Below are 19090 nucleotides of genomic sequence, written 5' to 3'. Positions count from 1 at the left end.
TCTCACTGCCGTGAAGTGAAATCCGTGCCAGAACCTGGCTGCACACTTTCAGAAAACCAACATGTGTGTGCCTAGGCATGTGTCACACCGAGAGACGCTGGGAGCCAGCAGTGCCAGCCCTGTTGGCAGCCTCACACCAGTGTTGCCCCTGCATGTGTCAGGAGAAAGATTGCCAAGTGGAGAGGTGACTGTGAAGTGACAATCAGATTCACAATTTCAAACAAATCAAAACTCAATAAAAAATGTAACCAAATTAAAAATGGGCAAAGTACTTGAATAGACATTTCTCCAAAGAGGAAATACAAATGGCCAAAAAGCACATGAAAAGATGCTCGGTGTCAGGGAAGTGAAAATGAAAACCACAGTGAGATACCAGCTCACATCCATTAGGATGGCTGTTAAAAAAAATAATAAAACAAAAATAACAAGTAGTGTGAGGCTGTGAAGAAATTGGAACCCTTGTAGATTGGTGGGCGTGTAAGATGGTATCCTCACTGAGGAAAACAGTCTGGTGTTTCCTCAAAAAGTTAAACATATAATGACCATAGGACACAGCAATTCCACCTCTGGGTGTATGTCCAAAAGAAATGAAAGCAGGGTCTCTAACAGATATTTGCGTGCCCACAGCAGGGTTATTCACAGCAGCCAAAAGATGGAAGCAGCCCAAGTGGCCACTGACAGCTTGGCTACATAAACAAAACGTAAATCTCTGCAGTGGAAAATTATTCAGCCTTAAAAAGGAAGGAAACTCTGACACCTGCTACAACATGGGTGAACCTTGAGGACATTATACTGAGTGGAATAAGCCAGACACAAAAGGACAAATACTGTGTGATCCCACTTATTTATTTGAGGTCCCTGGAGGGGTCAAGTTCATAGAAAAAGAGTACAATGGTGAGGGTGGGGGGATTTCGTATTTAATGGGGACCGAGTTTGGGAAAATGGGAAGTTCTGTAGGTGGATGGTTGGATGGTTGTACACCAGTGAATGTACTTTATGCCCCCAAACTGTGCACTTAGAAGTCCCTCCCATGGAGGGAGCTGAGCTGCGCCTCCGTGACTGGATGGAAGGACATGACTTGGGGCCAATGGGCCCTGGAGCAACACACTGTTCCCCAATATTCCCCAATAAAATTAAAGAAAAAAAAGTGGTTAAGATGGTACATTTTATGTTGTGTATTTTACCACAACTTTTTTTTTTTTTTTACAAGGTCAGGGATTCACAAAGAAGTGCTTGTGATGATACTATAGCAGCGTCGTCTTTGCATTGAAATCCAGAAGCTCATTTTGATTTTTCCTTTTTTTCAAACAAAGCATTCAGTCTGTTTGTAATTAACCTGGTTGTTTCCTTCCTGAAAAGAGCATATTAATGTGGCGGCAGACACTGAAATGGGGTTCTGATCGGAGCGGAGACCATTGCAGACATAGGTGTTCCTGCAACAGGGTGCTGACTTCCAGACACCCCAAATGCACCTGTGCAATATCCAGAACACCCCCTAGGGGGAGCTGCTCTTCTCACCAGAACTCCTGAGGATGGAATAGGGGGTGACTGGGTTGGAGCAGGGGACAGGGAAAGCCCCTGGGGGCAGTGCTGGCTCAGGCTGTGCTGGCCTGAGCGGGCTGCATGCACCGTGGTTCTGGTTTTGGGTCCCCCGGCTCTGAGTGGCACGGGCTCTGCAAGGACATGGGAACAGTGTCTGCCCCAGGGCTCCTGTCACTTCCCCCCGTGCTTCACCACTACAGGATGGTCCTACTGCCTGACCCAGCCTTGTTTGGCTGTGGCCTGTGGGGGAAGATGACGGGGACCGTGGACTGTGGTCTGAGATTCCTGGGGGGCAGCATTACGATGCTTGTCAACCCTATGGCAAGCGGAGTCTCCTGGGCCCCTGAATGGACATTTGAGCTCAGCTGAAGTGCTTGTGAAATTCATGGCTTAGCTACTTTGTGTGTTTTTGCTGTTGTAACAAAAAGGTAATACATTTAGTAAGATTATTGCCTGACTTCAGAAGGTTAGCCTAACATTCAGTTTCTAATTCATACTCAAGAAGGGCTGCCTTCCATCGAGGGGACTGGCAATGGAGGAAGTCTGGAGAGAGAACTGTCGCCCCGTCCCCGCCTTAGGCTTAGGGAGGACCACTCACTATGGGATTCCAGGCTTTCTGGCCTGACATGGTGCAGCTTTCCCCGGAGGGCACCTTCACTGGTTTGTAAAGTCATCTTGCTCCTCAGTGATGGGCAGGAAGCCTTTTCCTCTGTATCGTGGTGGCCATGGCTCTGGCAGACAGGGTTGGGGCTGGCTCCACAGGTGGATGACCTTGGCCAGCGGTGCACTGTTTCGCACTGGTGGTTTGATCGGGAAGGGGAGAGTCTGAACAGTCAAAGCAGAAGACACTAAACAGTTGTCTCCGAGCAGAACGCAGGCCAACACTTCATGGGAGGGTGGCGAGGCTGCCCACTTGGGGAGAAGTCACGTGCTCGAGACCTGGAGGCTGCGGGCTTGCATGGTGACACTGCTCTTCCATGGTAGGTTGGGGGACCTGAGGGCATCCTGCAGAACGGGGCTGTGGACGACAGTGTGGCCAAAACCAGCCAGTTGTTGGCTGAGTTGAACTTCGAGGAAGATGAAGAGGACACCTATTACACGAAGGACCTCCCAGTGCACGCCTGCAGGTGAGCAGCCACAGCGGGGGGGGCCAGGGCTCCGCCTTCTGACTGCACCTACTGGCTTCCCGGAGGCCGCTCTGAAACCGGGGACTGGGACACTTGGTGCACTGTGCCTGGCAATAAGGCTGCTCGGGCCTGTGTGCACACGGAAGTCCCTTTTACTGGGCAGGAGCGTGGGCTCAGCGCCTTCTGTCACCCCTGATTCTCCCAGCGGGTGGGGAAAGGGTCCCCTCTCTCTGCCTTCCTCAGGCCCTGGGGCTGTTCCCGGTATCTGCCTCACTCATCAGAAAACTCATCACGTTGGATGAGCATTTGGGGGCTTATAGGGTAAATAGAGAAGCCAAGATTGCGCTTACAGAAAGATTACTGTCAGATTCTTTAAAATTCTGCCTCTGATGTGTTCAAGATTCCTGAAAAATTGGGGAGTGAGTAGTCAGTGGGTAGACCTGCATGCATGTTGACAAAATTTGGAATTACATCCAGCGCAGGACCCATCCCTTATATCTGGACTTATTCTGGCTTTTTTGGTTACATGCACATGAGAAAATTGAGACCAAAAGAGGTGAAATGATCTTGGTTGGGGCACTCGGCCAGTCATGGCAGCTTTGGACCTGAGCCTCAGCTCAGCCCTGCCCGCCCTTCTGGATGCTGCCCCCCTGGGCTCTGCGCTCACCAAGGGACAGAGCCACCCTTTTCCCGCTCTGTGGGCAGACTTGTTATTTTGGCTCTTTGTTCACTCTCATTTACAGCTGTTTCTCTATATGTATGAGTGGTGTATTAGTGTCCCTGTCATATGCACAGTTGTCCTTGGTCCTGGTGAAGCTACAGCTGGTTGAAGTCTGCACAACTTCTGGCCCTCCTAGCTGTCCCCACGTGTGGGGTGTTGGGGGGAAGGTTCCTGGCCAAAGCACATTCTGATTTGAGACTGAGTTCTGGCTTCATACACATACAGAACTTCATGCAAAGCCAGTGTTTTTGTTTTTGGTGTGTTGATTTTCAGAAAAACGAGGCTGGGGAGTGGCGTCCGGGATTCTCCCGATGTGTTCCTTTCTAGCTGGTGTCAGTCTGCACCCTAGACCCTCTGCTGCTAGGTCTGAGCCAAGTGTTCCTGTGAACACGGCGCCCTCTGCTGGAGCGTGAACGCAGCGTGGTCACAGCTCACCTTCCCTATACCCAGAGCTACACTTGCTGGTCTCCCTGCTTATAAGTCATGTTCCTGAAATTTAAGGCCATGGGGGTGACTAGGTAACCTTGAGCGTGTTAGGCTCACCTGGCACCTCGAACAGCGCTCACACCCCACCTGGAAGGGATTTTTCTGCTGTCTAGGGTGTCTCCGAGGGTCTCCACAGGACCCCAACCGCTTCCTATGTTCCCGGCGCCAGAAGCCTCTGCAATTAACTGATTGGATTTTGTTAGTAGGATCGTTGGGTTTGAGTATGTGTTTAATGAAAAACTTAAAAATGTTGTAAGAGGAAAGAATTTTATATCCTGCCAAATTAAAACCAGAGAGCGAGTGACCTTCCAGCTTTAACTGTTGATGTTTTGACTTTTTTAGTTACTGCGGAATACACGATCCTGCTTGCGTGGTTTACTGTAATACCAGCAAAAAGTGGTTCTGTAACGGACGTGGAAATACTTCTGGCAGGTAGGTATCAGGCTGAGCATGTGTCTTTAATCAGGCTGTGTTCAGATTTGTGTGTAAATTATGGAAATGCTGAAGCAAAGCACAATATAAAATCACGCTAACAAACCTGGGTTTTTCCCTCCTCTGTGACGGGTTTAACTTGAAACAGATGGTGGTGTGTGAACGCCTTAATGTATTTACCCTTGATTTATTCTCTGGTTCTTTTTATTATGCAAGTAGGGTTGGCTTAATTCTCCTTCCCAGTTTTTATTTATATTTTTCTGCAAGATGAGCTCCTGGCACATCCGTTCATCTTCATTATGGGGTGCCCGGGGAGCATGTTTCCAAGACAGTAAGGGGCAGCCATGGGAGCTACTTCCTGGGACGGCTTCCTCCAGCCTGAGCTCATCTGAGTCGTCTCGAGGCTAACACAGGCCAGACCCTGAATCATCAGATTCAATCAAGTTCACCAACCAGAGGCTCTGGGCTCCCTCCTGCTGTCGATCAGCAGCAGCTGTAACGGCCCTGGCTTGTGTTTGGGTGGATGAGAGCAGTGGGGTGCTGATGCTCGGGTCCTAGGGAGAGCCTGTCTAGCTCAAGCACGAGGACTCCTCGGCTCCTGCTTCTGGCTCATTCCACTGTCACAGCAAGTAGAGTAGCGTGTCACTGGGATAGGGTGCCAGGTGGCCAGCAAAGGAGTGGCATCTTCTTCTGAGGTTCATGTTTTGGAGAGGTAAAATGACGCAGGTCCACAAGCAGGTTTGTGTGCACAGAGCCTCCACCCGTCCTGTGCCTTCGTCAGCTGTGGGTCGGCTCGCACCATCGTGCCGCCTGAAAACAGAGGGTTCCGATTTGGGGTCAGCTCGGAGTTAGGATGAGAATTGTGGGGTTCTGAGTAAGGCAAGGAAGGGGGCTGATGTATTTAACAGACTTTAAAGGAACAGCATCTTCAGGGTGACCAAAAGAGATTCACGTCTCCTTTTCAGAATTTTCTGGGCAATTTAAGTGTTACCATGTTTGCATTAGTTCCTCTCCTGCAGGAAAAGCAATTAAGTAAAAGTCGTCTTAGTTGGCAACTCCAGCTTCCAGTCAGCAGAGCCAAGATCAGGAAAGTGAGGGAAGGGCCTCTAAGAGAAAACAGGCTCAGTCAACCAGCGTTGTGTGCTCTACGCGAAGCCCCAGTGATAGATGACAGCAGCCTGTGGCCTTCAGGGAGCTGCCAATGTAGTGGGATGAGGTTGGCACAGAAAGAGCAAGAGGAAACCGCTGCTTCTGCCGACATGCTCAGTTGTGGCTCCAGAGAGGAATGGGGGACTTTGGGGGTGCCGAAAGGGACAGTGGTCGGATGATCTGATGAGCTTTGTGGCACCGGAGAGGGTTAGAATGAGTGTTGGTGTCTGAGCCGAACCATGCGACAGAAGGGGTTTCCTGAAGTGAAGAGAGGGTGGCAGCAAGGGGTGTCCAACAAAGCCACAGCCAGGCTGCAGAGAGCCCGAGGCAGGGCCTGCCCCTCCCATGAGCCCCAGCGAAGCGGGCTTGGCGTAGGGCCTGGTTTAGGTGAGCTGTGGCCCAGAAATGAGAACAGCAGATCCTGTCCTGCCCATGCCAAGACGGTGGGGTGTCAGAGGGTTCCTTGCCTGCCCTCGTGCTTCCTGAGAGTAGCCCTGAGCCCCCCTACTTGGTATTTTTTACTGTCGTCAGGTTTCTAATACGTGTGCTTACCAAGTTTCCTGGCTGGCAGCAAATTTGGAGGAGCTGTCGCTTCTGGCATCCAGCACGGGTCATGAGAAGTGACTTTGGGAGAAGCAGCAGAGAAGCCATGAGGAGCCAGAGGAGCAGGGAAAGGGGCAGCAGCTGGGGCTGATTCAGTGAGACCCGATAACTTGTATTTAAGAAAGCAGAAACTGAAGGAAAAAAACCACCAGAAACTATGTGAAATGTGTTAGGAAAGTTTTCCTTAAAAATGGTTCAAGTTAGGTTGACTTTTGCACTCAGTGGGGAGCCAGTTCTGGGGCTGGCTGGTCCCCTGGGATGCCAGATGGATGAGGTGTGACCGCCCCTGCTAATGGACCGTGAACGGTACCGGAACTTTTAACGGGGGCTCGAGAATTGGAAGTGGTGAAAAGCCAAACCTCGGGTGTTAACTATTTATCATTTCCTGGTTTCAGCCACATTGTAAATCACCTTGTGAGGGCAAAATGCAAAGAGGTGACTCTGCACAAGGATGGGCCCCTGGGGGAGACGGTCCTGGAGTGTTACAACTGTGGCTGCCGGAACGTCTTCCTCCTCGGCTTCATCCCCGCCAAGGCTGACTCCGTGGTCGTGCTGCTGTGCAGGTGAGGAGCCCGCATTTCCGGGGGGCTGCTCTGCCTCAGTGGAACTCTGAAATGCCTTCAGAGGGTTTCTGCTGACTGGCGCGGTGTGAGGACATTCAGAGGTTGGGCGTGTCGGAGAGCTGGGAATGTTGAGTACCTCTTGGGTGTATTCTGGTTAAGTCATAAAAACAATTGTGTAAAACCGAAGACTGTTCTGAGCTTTAAGAGTTCAGAGCTCAAGTGTGTGGGGAGATGCGATTTATTACTAACAATTGAAAGGTAATTTGATCACATTATAAGACGCAGGGACAGGCACTTGGGGGTGAAAAGTAAACCTGGGGTGCAGGTCATCGTCATCTTGGCTCTCCTGCCCTTGGGGCTTCTACAGGCAGCCCTGCGCCAGTCAGAGCAGCCTCAAGGACATCAACTGGGACAGCTCGCAGTGGCAGCCCCTGATCCAGGACCGCTGTTTCCTGTCCTGGTTGGTCAAGATCCCTTCAGAGCAGGAGCAGCTGCGTGCTCGGCAAATCACCGCCCAGCAGATCAACAAGCTGGAGGAGTTGTGGAAGGTGAGGCCTGCTGAGAATGCAAATCTGCCTCAGCACCAGTTTCCTGTAGACGGTGGGGGTGCGGTGTCTTCAGAAACAGGAGATTCTGGAAGTAACTGGAAGAGACTGCAGCCTCTACGTGAAGGGGCCCTGACACGAACTGGCCCTAGGCAGATGTGGGTGGATGTGTCTCTGGGCCTGAGTAGACAGGACTATGAGTGCACTTTAAAACCTCACTGGGCTGACCTGCCTGGTGGCTCAGGTGGTTGGAGCGCCGTGCTCCTAATGCCGAGGTTGCCGGTTCGATTCCCACATGGGCCAGTGGGCTGCACCCTCTACAGCTAAGATTGTGAACAATGGCTGTCGTGAGTAAGCTGGAGGTTAGCGTGGGCTGCCTTGGGCTACCGTGTGCTGCCCGGAGTGGCCGGCAGCCGGTGTGAGCGGCCAGCAGCCGGCGAGAGCTGCCATGAGCTGCTGTGAGCAGCCGACGACGACCGGAGACTGACTGCCTCAGCCGGGGGGAGCCCAAGGCTCATAACACCAGCAAAGGCCAGGGAGCTGTGTCCTACACAACTAGACTGAGAAACAACGGCTTGAACTGGAGTGGGGGGAGTGAGGCGGAAGTGGGGGGGGGGGTGTCTAAAAAATCCTCCCTAGGCCCGTGACATGTCTGAGCCAGGGTGACACCTGGTTGGGGTTGAGCATTTAGTGGGGAAAGGGATCTGAGTCCCAAAGGTCAGAGACTCTCAGCCCAGAGCAGCCGAATGACTGAAGGGGAGAGGGGCCCCCAGGTCTTGTGTGATCTAGTTCTCCAGGGCAGCCCTCCTCTGGTTCTGGCTGTTTAGATGTTCTATAGAGTTTTAATAACGAAGCTAGAAATTTTAATTAGGGACCCATATAACCAGAAATCTTAAATGTGAATTTACCCTCACTTTGAGTGCAAGTCAAAATATTTTTCAGGCGTCATCTAGCACTTCCACTTCCCACTTCCATAACTATTGCCACAGTTGTTTCACCATTCTTGTTTACATCCAAACAGTCCATCTCATGTTCTGCCCCTGCCAGGGAAGAGTGCATCCTCCTGTTGGTGCAGTATAAGATCGGGAGGAAATGGGGAGGTGGGCCTTCCTTCTGTTCTCACAGCCACAGGGAACCGGTGGTCTTTCTGGCAGCCTGGAGGAAGTGTTCAGGGCCAGGCGATTGTGCAGGACGCAGCCATTTGATGGTGTACCTGGGGTGCCATCACCAAGACTCTCTTGTTGATGTAACCCTGGGGGGTGGTAGGAGCAGCAGTGGAAGTAGGAGCAGGCAGGTGTCCAGCTCCCTGTGCCATGTGAACTTCCCCGCGGGGTGGACACCGCTGACTGCCAGCCACCCTTCTCTGCGACAGCCCAACATCGGCTTGTTCTGAGAAGTGATGGGTGTGCCCCCGTTCCTCTGGTGATTGTTGAGCTAGGATGCAGTTCGGTTCATACACGGGTGAAACCGGGATGAACTCGATGCTGTTCTTGTCTTCTAGGAGAATCCTTCTGCCACCTTGGAGGACCTGGAGAAGCCCGGGGTGGATGAGGAGCCACAGCACGTCCTCCTGCGGTACGAGGATGCCTACCAGTACCAGAACATATTCGGGCCTCTGGTCAAGCTGGAGGCTGACTACGACAAGAAGCTGAAAGAGTCCCAGGTGATGTGGTGTGTACAGGAGGGAGTGGTCATTCTCACGTCTCTCCTGATGTCTGGGGAGGGCAGCTTTCCCTGCAGGCTGCCGATGCTGTCCGCGGCCCAGGCCGAGTGAGTCCGGAGCAGTGCACCGAGGGCAAACGCCCCGTCACAGACCTAGACACCGGCCCGAGTGCTGAGTTTAATTCCAACAAAAGTCCCTTGCAGTTCAGTTCACAACCTTTGCCCACAGCCACAAGTGACAGACCGGAGGAGCCAAGGCACACCAAGGGTGTTCCTTGTTCTGGTCCCACAAAGAGCGTGTCTAGGAAGGACGAGACTCGGCGCTCATGGGCCACGTTCTTAGCTGTCGGCTTCCTTTCTCGTTCCGAGGACCTCCAAGAGCAGAAGTCAAGTAGGGAATCCTGGCCGACTTACGCAGGTTCTGGGGGTCCTAATGGCTTCTCTCCCAGAGGGGCGCTTTTTTGGTGTTGCAGGCTGTTGGGTGCTGCTCTCTGCAGCGTGACATCACAGCTCATGAGGTGGCTGCAGGGCACACGCCTATGGAAACCCAGACTCAGGAGTCCAGGCCATGTCTGGGTCGTAGGCTAACAGGGCTCTTATTTTTCATGTGCTCAGACTCAAGATAACATCACGGTCAGGTGGGACCTGGGCCTTAACAAGAAGAGAATCGCCTACTTCACTTTGCCCAAGACTGACTCTGGTAATGAGGATTTAGTCATAATTTGGTTAAGAGGTGATTTTAAGTTTTAAAATATTTGTGACCATAAGTAGCATAAAATTCCTAGTTTCTCCCTTGTAAGTGTCCCCTTAATTTGCTCTTCCTGGTGGCAACCTCGGCGCATGTTGAAAACGCTAACTTTCTTGCTGTCTTTTCTCTGGAAGACATGCGGCTCATGCAGGGGGATGAGATATGCCTGCGATACAAAGGGGACCTGGCACCCCTGTGGAAAGGGATCGGCCACGTCATCAAGGTCCCTGATAGTATCCTTCATGTGACAAAAGGCTGGCAAAGGAGAACTGTATGTGGGTCACTGTGGAGACCAGTCCTGGGGCCTCGGGGAGAGTATGGCCATGGCTGGAGGGGCCCCTTTGAGTCATGTTTGTTTGAAGCCACTGAGCCGTTTCTTCCCCCCCCTTCTTCCGCCTCCCCCCACCCCACTCTGGTTCAGGCCATTGTTTCTCAGTCTAGTTGTGTAGGACCCAGCTCCCTGACCCATGCTGATATTATGAGCCTTGCGCTCCCCCCAGCTCAGGCAGTCTGTCGCCACTCATCGGTTGGCTGCTCGTAGCAGCTCACGGCAGCTCTTTCCGGCTGCCGGCCACTCACTCTGGCCACCGCTCACAGTTCATGGCGGCACAAGGTAGCCCACAGCAGCACTCAGCCTGCGGCAGCTCACAGTAGCCCAGCTCCAGGGAGAGATGTTGCTTACAATCTTAGCTGTGGAGGGCGCAGCTCACTGGCCCATGTGGGAATCGAACTGGCGACCTCGGTGTTAGGAGTTCGGCGCGCCAACTACCTGAGCCACCAGGCCAGCCCCCCCCCCTTTTCTTTTTTTAAGGAGGGCACAGCTCACAGTGACCCATGCAGGGATCAAACCGGCAACCTTGGTGTTAGCACCACGCTCTAACCAACTGAGCTAACCGGCTACCCCCACCATTTATATGAAACTGATAGGAGTGCTGCTTTGCCGGGAGCCAGGTGCTTTGAGCTCTGCGCCTCAGGACTCTTGGGAGTTCACATGTGGAACCCAGGTTCTGGACGTAGTGGCTCCATCCTGGCATCCAGGACAATGCCCCAGGGCTCGAAGGGTAATTGGGGTTGGGGGAGCTGGCTGCAGGGGACACAGACACCATGGGCAGAATCTGTCAGAATGAGGGTCTCACTGGCTGAGTTTTCATCTTTTGGCGCAAAGGAGGGTTTTGTCTCCTCAATAACCAAATGAGGGTCCCTCAGAAAGGTAAACCAGCTTATGACAAGGACACACCTTAACTCAGCGGCACAGATTATGGTGATGAGATCGCCATTGAGCTGCGGAGCAGTGTGGGCGCGCCTGTGGAGGTGACGCATAACTTCCAGGTGGATTTCGTGTGGAAGTCCACCTCGTTCGACAGGTGCGTCCACCTTTGCTTCCACCTCTACCTCTAGATGATTCTCTTATCCCAGGCCCAGGGCTTCCCACCCGCCCATGTGAGCGTGTGGCCAACCTGGTGCTTCCCCACAGGATGCAGAGCGCACTGAAGACCTTTGCCGTGGATGAGACCTCCGTGTCGGGTTACATCTACCATAAGCTGCTTGGCCATGAGGTGGAGGACGTGATCATCAAGTGCCAGCTACCCAAGCGCTTCACGGCACAGGGGCTGCCTGACCTCAACCACTCTCAGGTTCTCACTGTTCTGGGGCTGGGGAGGGCTCGGCCCGCAGAGCTGCTACGTGGGGACTTGCAGGGCATCTGGACCCCTAACGGCTGCTTGTATCTGAAGGTTTATGCCGTGAAGACTGTGCTGCAGAGACCGCTGAGCCTGATCCAGGGACCGCCAGGCACGGGGAAGACGGTGACCTCAGCCACCATTGTCTACCACCTGGCACGGCAAGGCAATGGGTAGGGGTCAGCAGGCCGATGTGCGGGACGTCCCGGCGGGTTACCTGCGCGTTGCGTTATACATTGTTTGTCTTAGGTCTGGCTTCTGTGGTTGCTTTTAACCAGCCAGCCTGCTGCTCTCCAAGGCAGCATACGTGCTGTGCACACCTCAGGGCTTGGAAAGTCTTCACCCTGCGATGGGTGAAGGTGGGTGAGGATGTAGGTCTTTTATTGGCGGCACGAGTAGAGTGAAAACTCGGGGCAGGAAGCTCCAGACTCACTGGGTTTTAAACTCCTTTCACATCGTGCCATACCTGGCTTTCGTCTTACGTCTGAGCCCGCTCCGCTGCCTGGGATTCAAAACAGCAGTATGCTTGGCTACTTAGCATTTCCTGAATCTCCTCTGGGTGAGCGCTGACATGTTTGTCCGCCTTCTGTTGAAGGCCTGTGCTCGTCTGTGCTCCAAGTAACATAGCTGTGGATCAGCTGACCGAGAAGATCCACCAGACGGGGCTGAAGGTGGTGCGGCTCTGTGCGAAGAGCCGCGAGGCCATCGACTCCCCGGTGTCATTCCTGGCCCTGCACAACCAGATCAGGAATATGGACAGGTGGGTACCTGACGAGAGGGAGGCGCATCTCCTCTGCGTGGCCCTGGCGCATGTGCCTCCATGCCCACTGACGTGCCCCCATGCTTCCAGCATGCCAGAGCTCCAGAAGCTGCAGCAGCTGAAGGACGAGACCGGAGAACTGTCATCCGCCGATGAGAAGCGGTACCGGGCGCTGAAGCGCACGGCTGAAAGGGAGCTGCTCATGGTGAGAGCACACAGTGGCACCTTTAGTTAGATGGTTCCCTGCTCTCGGACAAGACCTTGGATACCCTACTTGATCTGCCTTCTCTGCAATCACACAGACATGATTTTTAAGTGGTGTCCACTCTCTGCCAGTCTCCCTGCTGCTGGGAGCCCCAGATCCTGGTCCAAACCCCCGGAGTGGGTCTGTTTTTTCACGACAAAGCGACCAAAAATGGATCCCAGCTCCGTGCCTGTTCCCCGGCTCAGCTCTGCCCGTCAGAGGCTGTCTCAAGCCCTGAGCTGTCTGTGCTGGGAGGTTTTCGCCACTGAAGCCCAGACACTTAGGATCTCAAAAAAGTTGGTGTCACCGCAACCTGGACAATGGATGCTGTCAGGGCGGGACTGCTTGTTTCCTTGTTTGTCAGGAGGGTGGGGACCAGAGCAGTGTCCTGTCCTGCGTGCTTTTTGGGTAGTACCTGATAACAGGTACTATGCATGCCCCTGATGCTCACGTGATCTCTTCCTTAGAACGCGGACGTGATCTGCTGCACGTGTGTGGGCGCAGGAGACCCCAGACTCGCCAAGATGCAGTTCCGCTCCATTCTAATCGACGAGAGCACCCAGGCCACTGAGCCGGAGTGCATGGTCCCTGTGGTGCTCGGAGCCAAGCAGGTGGGCCACGCCACTTGTGGGGACCGTAACTTGGAAACTGGTGTGCACTTTCTCTTATTCCGATTCTGTGTAATTCTTCATACTGTGAGGCTGTGTGACGCCCTGGTATGGATGCTTGGCGGGCCCTTTGAGGGGGTCTTTGAAGGGTGGGTGCTGCACGGAGTGCCTCTGTTTGGGTCCCGAGTGCACATCTGAATGTGTTTCATGTCTGTGGCGGGCAGGTTTCCCATGTATCTTAGCACTGGAATTCATGTGGCTGGGTGGTTCTGTGGCCCCTGGGCCCCTTAGTCCCCTATAAGGCAACGTCTAGGCTACTTCATGCTTGAGCTTCTCACCGTGTGGGCCTCTCTCCGTAGCTGATCCTTGTGGGCGACCACTGCCAGCTGGGCCCCGTGGTGATGTGCAAGAAGGCGGCCAAGGCCGGGCTGTCCCAGTCGCTGTTTGAGCGCCTGGTGGTGCTGGGCATTCGTCCAATCCGCCTGCAGGTCCAGTATCGGATGCACCCTGCACTCAGCGCCTTTCCTTCCAACATCTTCTATGAGGGTTCTCTGCAGAACGGAGTCACTGCAGGTAACGCTCCTGGGGGAGAGGATGAAACTTGCCATGGTTTCCTTCCTGAGTGGCCTTACCTAGCAACCACTTACGTAGTAGGTGCAGGGAGCACCTCGGAGAGGCACAGTGGTCAGCAGGACATCATGTCCACTCGGGAGTGTAGGTGCCTCGGGGTGTGGGCATAGTCACGGAATCACTTAATGAACACTCACCCTCAGAACGTATCACGCAGCCCAAGGAACAGGCAGTTTTCAGAGCCCGGGCCCTGGGGTCCACAAGATGGGGGTAGGGTGAGGCGAGACTCCTTTCGTAGTGACACCGAGGTGGCATGTGACCTTCACTGCTGACACACACTTATGGTACAGATGCAGCAGCGCTGGAGGCCAGTGGGGCCTCGCACAGATCTGGACAGTGCCACCAGACTGCCCCACAGTTGGCGGCAAGTGGCATTCTCAGCGTATGTCCATGCGACACTGATGGGTGTGAAAGGCGCTTGAAGGAAGGGCTCACAGACATACCGGTTGTTCAGATGGCGGGTATTTGGCAGCCATTTTCCTGAAAACCAAGCTTGTGGCTTCAAGGAAAACAGCTGACAGCATTTATCACCAGTGATAAAATCTGAGGATTCATTGAAAATCAGTATTTCAGAAAACTCACGTCCCCTGGCATGAGCTGACCGAGTATCCTGTTGCTAAGTCGTTTTTCTGATGAGATCATGGCAGTGACAGCGTCTATGAGGGGAGTCAGTAGGTACTTCTCATCCCCGCGGCCAGCAAGAGTGTTGCAAAGGCACTCGGGTCACAGGCAAACCCGAGTGCAGGGCCGCGTAGAAAGGCTGTTGTCATGGATCTCCAGGGTGCCTTCCATCCCGCTTTGGTGGAGAATCGGGTGAATCTATAAAGGCTGTAAAACATGTCACTGGCTCACGGGACACAGTGTGCAGTGGCAGATCCCAGTGAGCCAGATAGCATACAGAGCAAGTTGCACAGATTGACTAAGTTTACATTTTAGTGGAAAATAATGGTACTTTCCTGTTGAAAAAAATTTTTTTAAGTTAATATGTAATGGGCTTATTTTTATTTTTTCTTTGTATTTTTTTTCTCTTTTTATAATGGGTTTACTTCTAAATGAAGTAATAGACATAAATTTTCAGGTTTTAAAATACGGTGAATATCTGTAGGTTCAACCCACAGAAACGGAGTTTTTTTGACTTCTCAGCTCTTCAGAGTGTAAAGGGGCTCTGAGACCAGCGTTGGAGAACCACTGATTTAGTGTGTCATTCGTTCCAGCGGCCATGTCAACCTTGTCTCGCCCCACTTAATAGATAAGGCCAGCAGCACGCTCAGCCAGGACTCCGCAGCTGCTGTCCTGGGTGGGCTGTGGGAGATGCCATGACTGCCATCCCCACGACACTTAGAACGCTGCTGGTCCATCAGGTAGTGAGGCCAGGCCACGAGGAGCTCGTTTGTGATTCGCTGACACGGTTGGCACTTGTGGGAAAGCCACTATTTAGCGCTGGTTCAGGGACTGATGGTGGTTCATTGCTGTGGCATCAGTGCCTGGCACGTGGATACCATGTTCCCCTGAAAATAAGACCTAGCCGGACAATGAGCTCTAATGCGTCTTTAGGAGCAAAAATTTATATAAGACCCAGTCTTATATAAGACTGGGGATAATAGAATATAATGCCGGGTCTTATATAATATAAGACTGGGTCTTACTTTAATTTTTGCTCCCAAAGACGCATTAGAGCTGATTGGCCGGCTGGGTCTTATTTTGGGGGAAACACGGTAGTACCCAACTGTATATTTTTTAAATTCTTTACTAAAATGTAAGGAAGTACCCAAACCCTAAGTGTCCAGCTTAGTGACTTTTCACTAAATGAACATAGCTGTGTACAGAATCTGACCAGCCCCCAGGAGCCCCATCAGCCTTGAGGTGACCCCAGGGTGGTGCTGGTGCCCACCCACACCCACTGACAAGGGTGTCCTGACAGCTGTGGCAGGAGTATTTACACCACAGAATTTGGCAGGTGCTATAGACTAGCCCCAACCCCAGTGGGTGGTTAAACCTTTGCCAGCAGCCCCTGGGCTAACGGGCCACCTCACTCAACAGCCTCTGTCGTTGTTTGAATGATACAGACGAACAACGGGCTGTTGGGATGCAGAAATACCGGTTCCTCACACTGCTCTGTCAGTTACATGCAACTCTTCCAGTCTGGACTGTGACAGAACATGTCGCTCAGCAGTGTCTTCTACAAAAGCTGGTTGTAGGGGCTTCTGTGTCCTGTCAGGACAGTAGTAAAGTTTCTAGAAGGAAACAATATCTTCGTGACCCCGGTGTGGGCAAAGTTTTCTTGAATAGGTCGCAAAAAGCACTGACCAGTGAGACGTGTTCAGGGAGAGAGCAGCTCTGTCCCTGAAGCACATTCATGTACATACGTTCGCTCAGTCCTGCCCTATTGGGCAGGGAACCCGCTTGGGTGGCCTCTGGCTGCGCTTCTATCATGCGAAGTACTGACTCTTCCCTCCCTGATGGCAGCGGATCGTGTGAAGAAAGGGTTTGACTTCCAGTGGCCCCAACCTGATAAGCCGATGTTCTTCTACGTGACCCAGGGCCAGGAGGAGATCGCCAGCTCGGGTACCTCCTACCTGAACAGGTAAGCAGAGGCTCGCTCACCCCGGCAGCTGGCTTCAGTGGCAGCTTGGCCAAGCAGTTGGTTAATGGGGAGAGCTGAAGTTGCCCTCCTCACCCCATTTTTTCAGGCTCCTCAATCCACAGCATGTTCCCCTCTCACTTGTCCGTGTAGTTTTCATGTTGAGTAGAGTTTCTGTGCCCAAGCAGGTGTGCCCTGCCGAGGGCACAGCTGCCCCTGTGCCTCCCACAGCTTCGAGCCTCAGGTCTCGGGAGCCACAGTTGCAGCCCAGGAGCTGAACGCTTGGTTTCCTTAGGACGGAGGCTGCAAACGTGGAGAAGATCACGACAAAGCTGTTAAAGGCGGGCGCCAAGCCAGACCAGATCGGCATCATCACGCCGTACGAGGGCCAGCGCTCCTACCTGGTGCAGTACATGCAGTTCAGCGGCTCCCTGCACACCAAGCTCTACCAGGTGCGTGCCAGGCCCCTGCCAGGCTGACCTGCCCACCTGGCTGGGAGGGTTGCGTGTGCATGTGACCAGTGTTTCCGCCCGAGTCCTGCACCTCTGTTCCAAGGATCGGGAACATGGGCCACTATTCGTGCGTAAAAGTGTTTTTCTCAAGATAGTTTTCAGAGCAAAACTGTTCGTGCTGCTGCGTAGTGGATGTTGTATAGTCATGAGAACTCGGTCCACTCCTATGTCAACACCTGGGTAAAATGTCCAGGTGTGTCTGTCAGGAGGGTGATGGACAACCTCCTGACAGTTATTTCTGTAGTTATTTCTCCACGTAGAAATGAATCAAAATGCAAGCTAACGAGTCTGATGATGACACGTAGTTTCTGTGCTGTTAACTGGGAAACATCTCAGGTTTTCTGACGAGCCTGTATGCTTTTATCATGGGGACACATTACCAAGATTAAAAAGACTAAGTAGGAAGGCAAGGAGAGGGGCTGGGGGTCGGGGCTGCTTGGTGGGGTTTGATGGTGCGTGTGGACATGCTTTGGGCAGCCTAGTAGTCCCTGAGGGCAGCCTGCTGGCTCATGGGCACCATGTGGCTCCTGCAGGAAGTGGAAATCGCCAGTGTGGATGCGTTCCAGGGGCGTGAGAAAGACTTCATCATCCTTTCCTGCGTGCGGGCCAACGAGCACCAAGGCATCGGGTTTTTAAACGACCCCAGGCGGCTTAACGTGGCCCTGACCCGAGCACGGTATGTGGGCTTTGCAGGCAGCAGTTGCCTCCGTCCTGCCTCATGGCCCTGCAGAGGAACTTTCCCTCGGGGACTGGCCGTGTGGGGGGGGGGGGGCGTTCTCGTTGCCTGGTCCTCTTGTCACCAGTCCTCACGTCCCAGCTGCACTTTGGCTGGTGGCACAGGTTGTGGGAGGGGGGCTTCACCAGTGCCGGAGGTCCAAGGGCTACAGGAGCAATTTAAAAGGAAGGGCTCACCCGCGAGTTGTCTTTGTTTCTCTGTCCTGATGGTTTTCTGTGGCCTTGGTCTCACGGACAATGTCATTCTCGGCTCTTCTGAGCTGAGATTCAGACCCAGCCAGGGAATAGGTCCCTGTCAAGTTGTTGAACTCACGAGTCTAATGTTTTGGTCTGTCTCCTTTTTGGCTCTGGGATGTAACTGCTCTGAAACAGTGGTGACAGCAGAAGGGACCTGCGAACCAATGTCAGTTCCTTCCCCATGCAGGGCACTTGGTTTTCATAGTTACCCCTTCCTGTGGTCCGCTCTTGTTAGGTGGCCAGCATGGCGGGGCCGTCTCCCCAACACAGCTGGGTGAGGGTGAGCACCCACAGAAGCTAGGCCAGGCTCGGGCGTCAAGTTGTGTGTCAGGGTCCGCAAGGTGGCCCAGGAGGCCAGCTTGGTTGCAACAAGGAGATTAGTCTCTGAGTCCACCTGCCTACAGAGGTGTTTTGTCATCTGAGCTCCTAGAAATCTGCCCCCAGATAAACTGAGTGTCGTGTGAAGAGCTTGCAGGGTGGCCTCCAGTGCCAGTCACTGGGCAGGCCAGGCACCTGGGCAGGGAGACTGAGGCTGGCCCCCCGGGACTTTGGACTGGCGTTTTGAGTTTGGCCTCAGACGGTTCTGAATGGCATTGGCTCACTGTGCGGCCCGAAGCACTGTGCTCTTTGCACCCACCCCTTGCAGATATGGGGTCATCATTGTGGGCAACCCCAAAGCACTGTCCAAGCAGCCACTGTGGAACCACCTGCTGAACTACTACAAGGAGCAGAAGGTGCTGGTGGAGGGGCCCCTGAACAACCTGCGGGAGAGCCTCATGCAGTTCAGCAAGCCCCGGAAGCTGGTCAACACCATCAACCCTGTGAGCGCTGGCCGTGGGCGGGGGGAGGACAGGGCCGGGCCCCTTTGTCCTCGAGCCCGCGTTCCGGCACGCGGCTGGAAGCGCTGGCCGGTGTGGCCTGTGGCGAACGTGCACCTGTCAGTGTGTGCGCAGGAATGGTGCGTGCCAGCCTGTGTGTGCGGAGCCCTGCACACCAGCGTCCTCAGGCCTTTCTGGCCTGGGGCTTCTAGGTCTGCTAAGTCCTGGGTGCAGCTAGGAATCGGACACGGGCAGTCAGGAAACCTTGTGAACCTGGGGTGTTCTGGGGGGCTCAGTGCTGCTTAAGCTGAAGCCAGAGATCAAATGTTGAGCATCAAAGATCGATTGGTTGTTTAAAAAGGAGTGGGATTCCTCACCTACTTAAACCCTCTGCAGGGAGCCCGCTTCATGACCACAGCCATGTATGATGCCCGGGAGGCGATCATCCCAGGGTCCGTGTACGATCGGAGCAGCCAGGGTGAGTGTGCTCTGGGGGCGTGTTGACCCTTCCCACGCCTGCACTGCCTCTGTCCACAGACACTTGCCTGCTGAGTCGCTTCTCAGCTGCTCTTCTGAGATCAAAGAGTTGGTCTTTGGCAGTTTCTAAAAACAAGGTGTTTTAAATAACACAGCCCTTCCTGTTGTCCCGGTACCCCAGCCTACCCTGTGCGCCCCTTCTCAGTGGGAGGTCACGCTCTCAGCTCCTCC

The 19090-nt window shown here is 53.5% G+C and overlaps 1 protein-coding gene across 2 annotated transcripts in view; it reads left to right on the top strand.

The window, feature by feature from the left end:
* The window catches only part of UPF1 (UPF1 RNA helicase and ATPase), a 33910-nt gene that overhangs the window by 10691 nt on the left and 4129 nt on the right, over window positions 1–19090 (top strand). The window contains exons 2-20 of one of the 2 annotated variants that reach the window (XM_019736820.3): window positions 2527–2669; window positions 4219–4308; window positions 6456–6623; window positions 6991–7171; window positions 8670–8831; window positions 9446–9530; window positions 9713–9811; window positions 10834–10942; window positions 11053–11212; window positions 11312–11430; window positions 11853–12017; window positions 12108–12222; window positions 12729–12872; window positions 13229–13442; window positions 15966–16083; window positions 16376–16532; window positions 17126–17268; window positions 18211–18385; window positions 18779–18860. In XM_019736820.3, the coding sequence (XP_019592379.1) occupies window positions 2527–2669; window positions 4219–4308; window positions 6456–6623; window positions 6991–7171; window positions 8670–8831; window positions 9446–9530; window positions 9713–9811; window positions 10834–10942; window positions 11053–11212; window positions 11312–11430; window positions 11853–12017; window positions 12108–12222; window positions 12729–12872; window positions 13229–13442; window positions 15966–16083; window positions 16376–16532; window positions 17126–17268; window positions 18211–18385; window positions 18779–18860 (2629 nt within the window). Of the gene's footprint in view, window positions 1–2526; window positions 2670–4218; window positions 4309–6455; window positions 6624–6990; window positions 7172–8669; window positions 8832–9445; window positions 9564–9712; window positions 9812–10833; window positions 10943–11052; window positions 11213–11311; window positions 11431–11852; window positions 12018–12107; window positions 12223–12728; window positions 12873–13228; window positions 13443–15965; window positions 16084–16375; window positions 16533–17125; window positions 17269–18210; window positions 18386–18778; window positions 18861–19090 lie in introns of both variants that reach the window. The other variant, XM_019736819.3, reaches the window with a different exon arrangement.

Source organism: Rhinolophus sinicus, chromosome 15, assembly GCF_057876585.1.
Source record: "Rhinolophus sinicus isolate RSI-liver-muscle chromosome 15, RSI-T2T, whole genome shotgun sequence".
In the NCBI taxonomy this organism is placed as follows: domain Eukaryota; kingdom Metazoa; phylum Chordata; class Mammalia; order Chiroptera; family Rhinolophidae; genus Rhinolophus; species Rhinolophus sinicus.
This window is presented reverse-complemented; position numbering and strand designations above follow the sequence as displayed.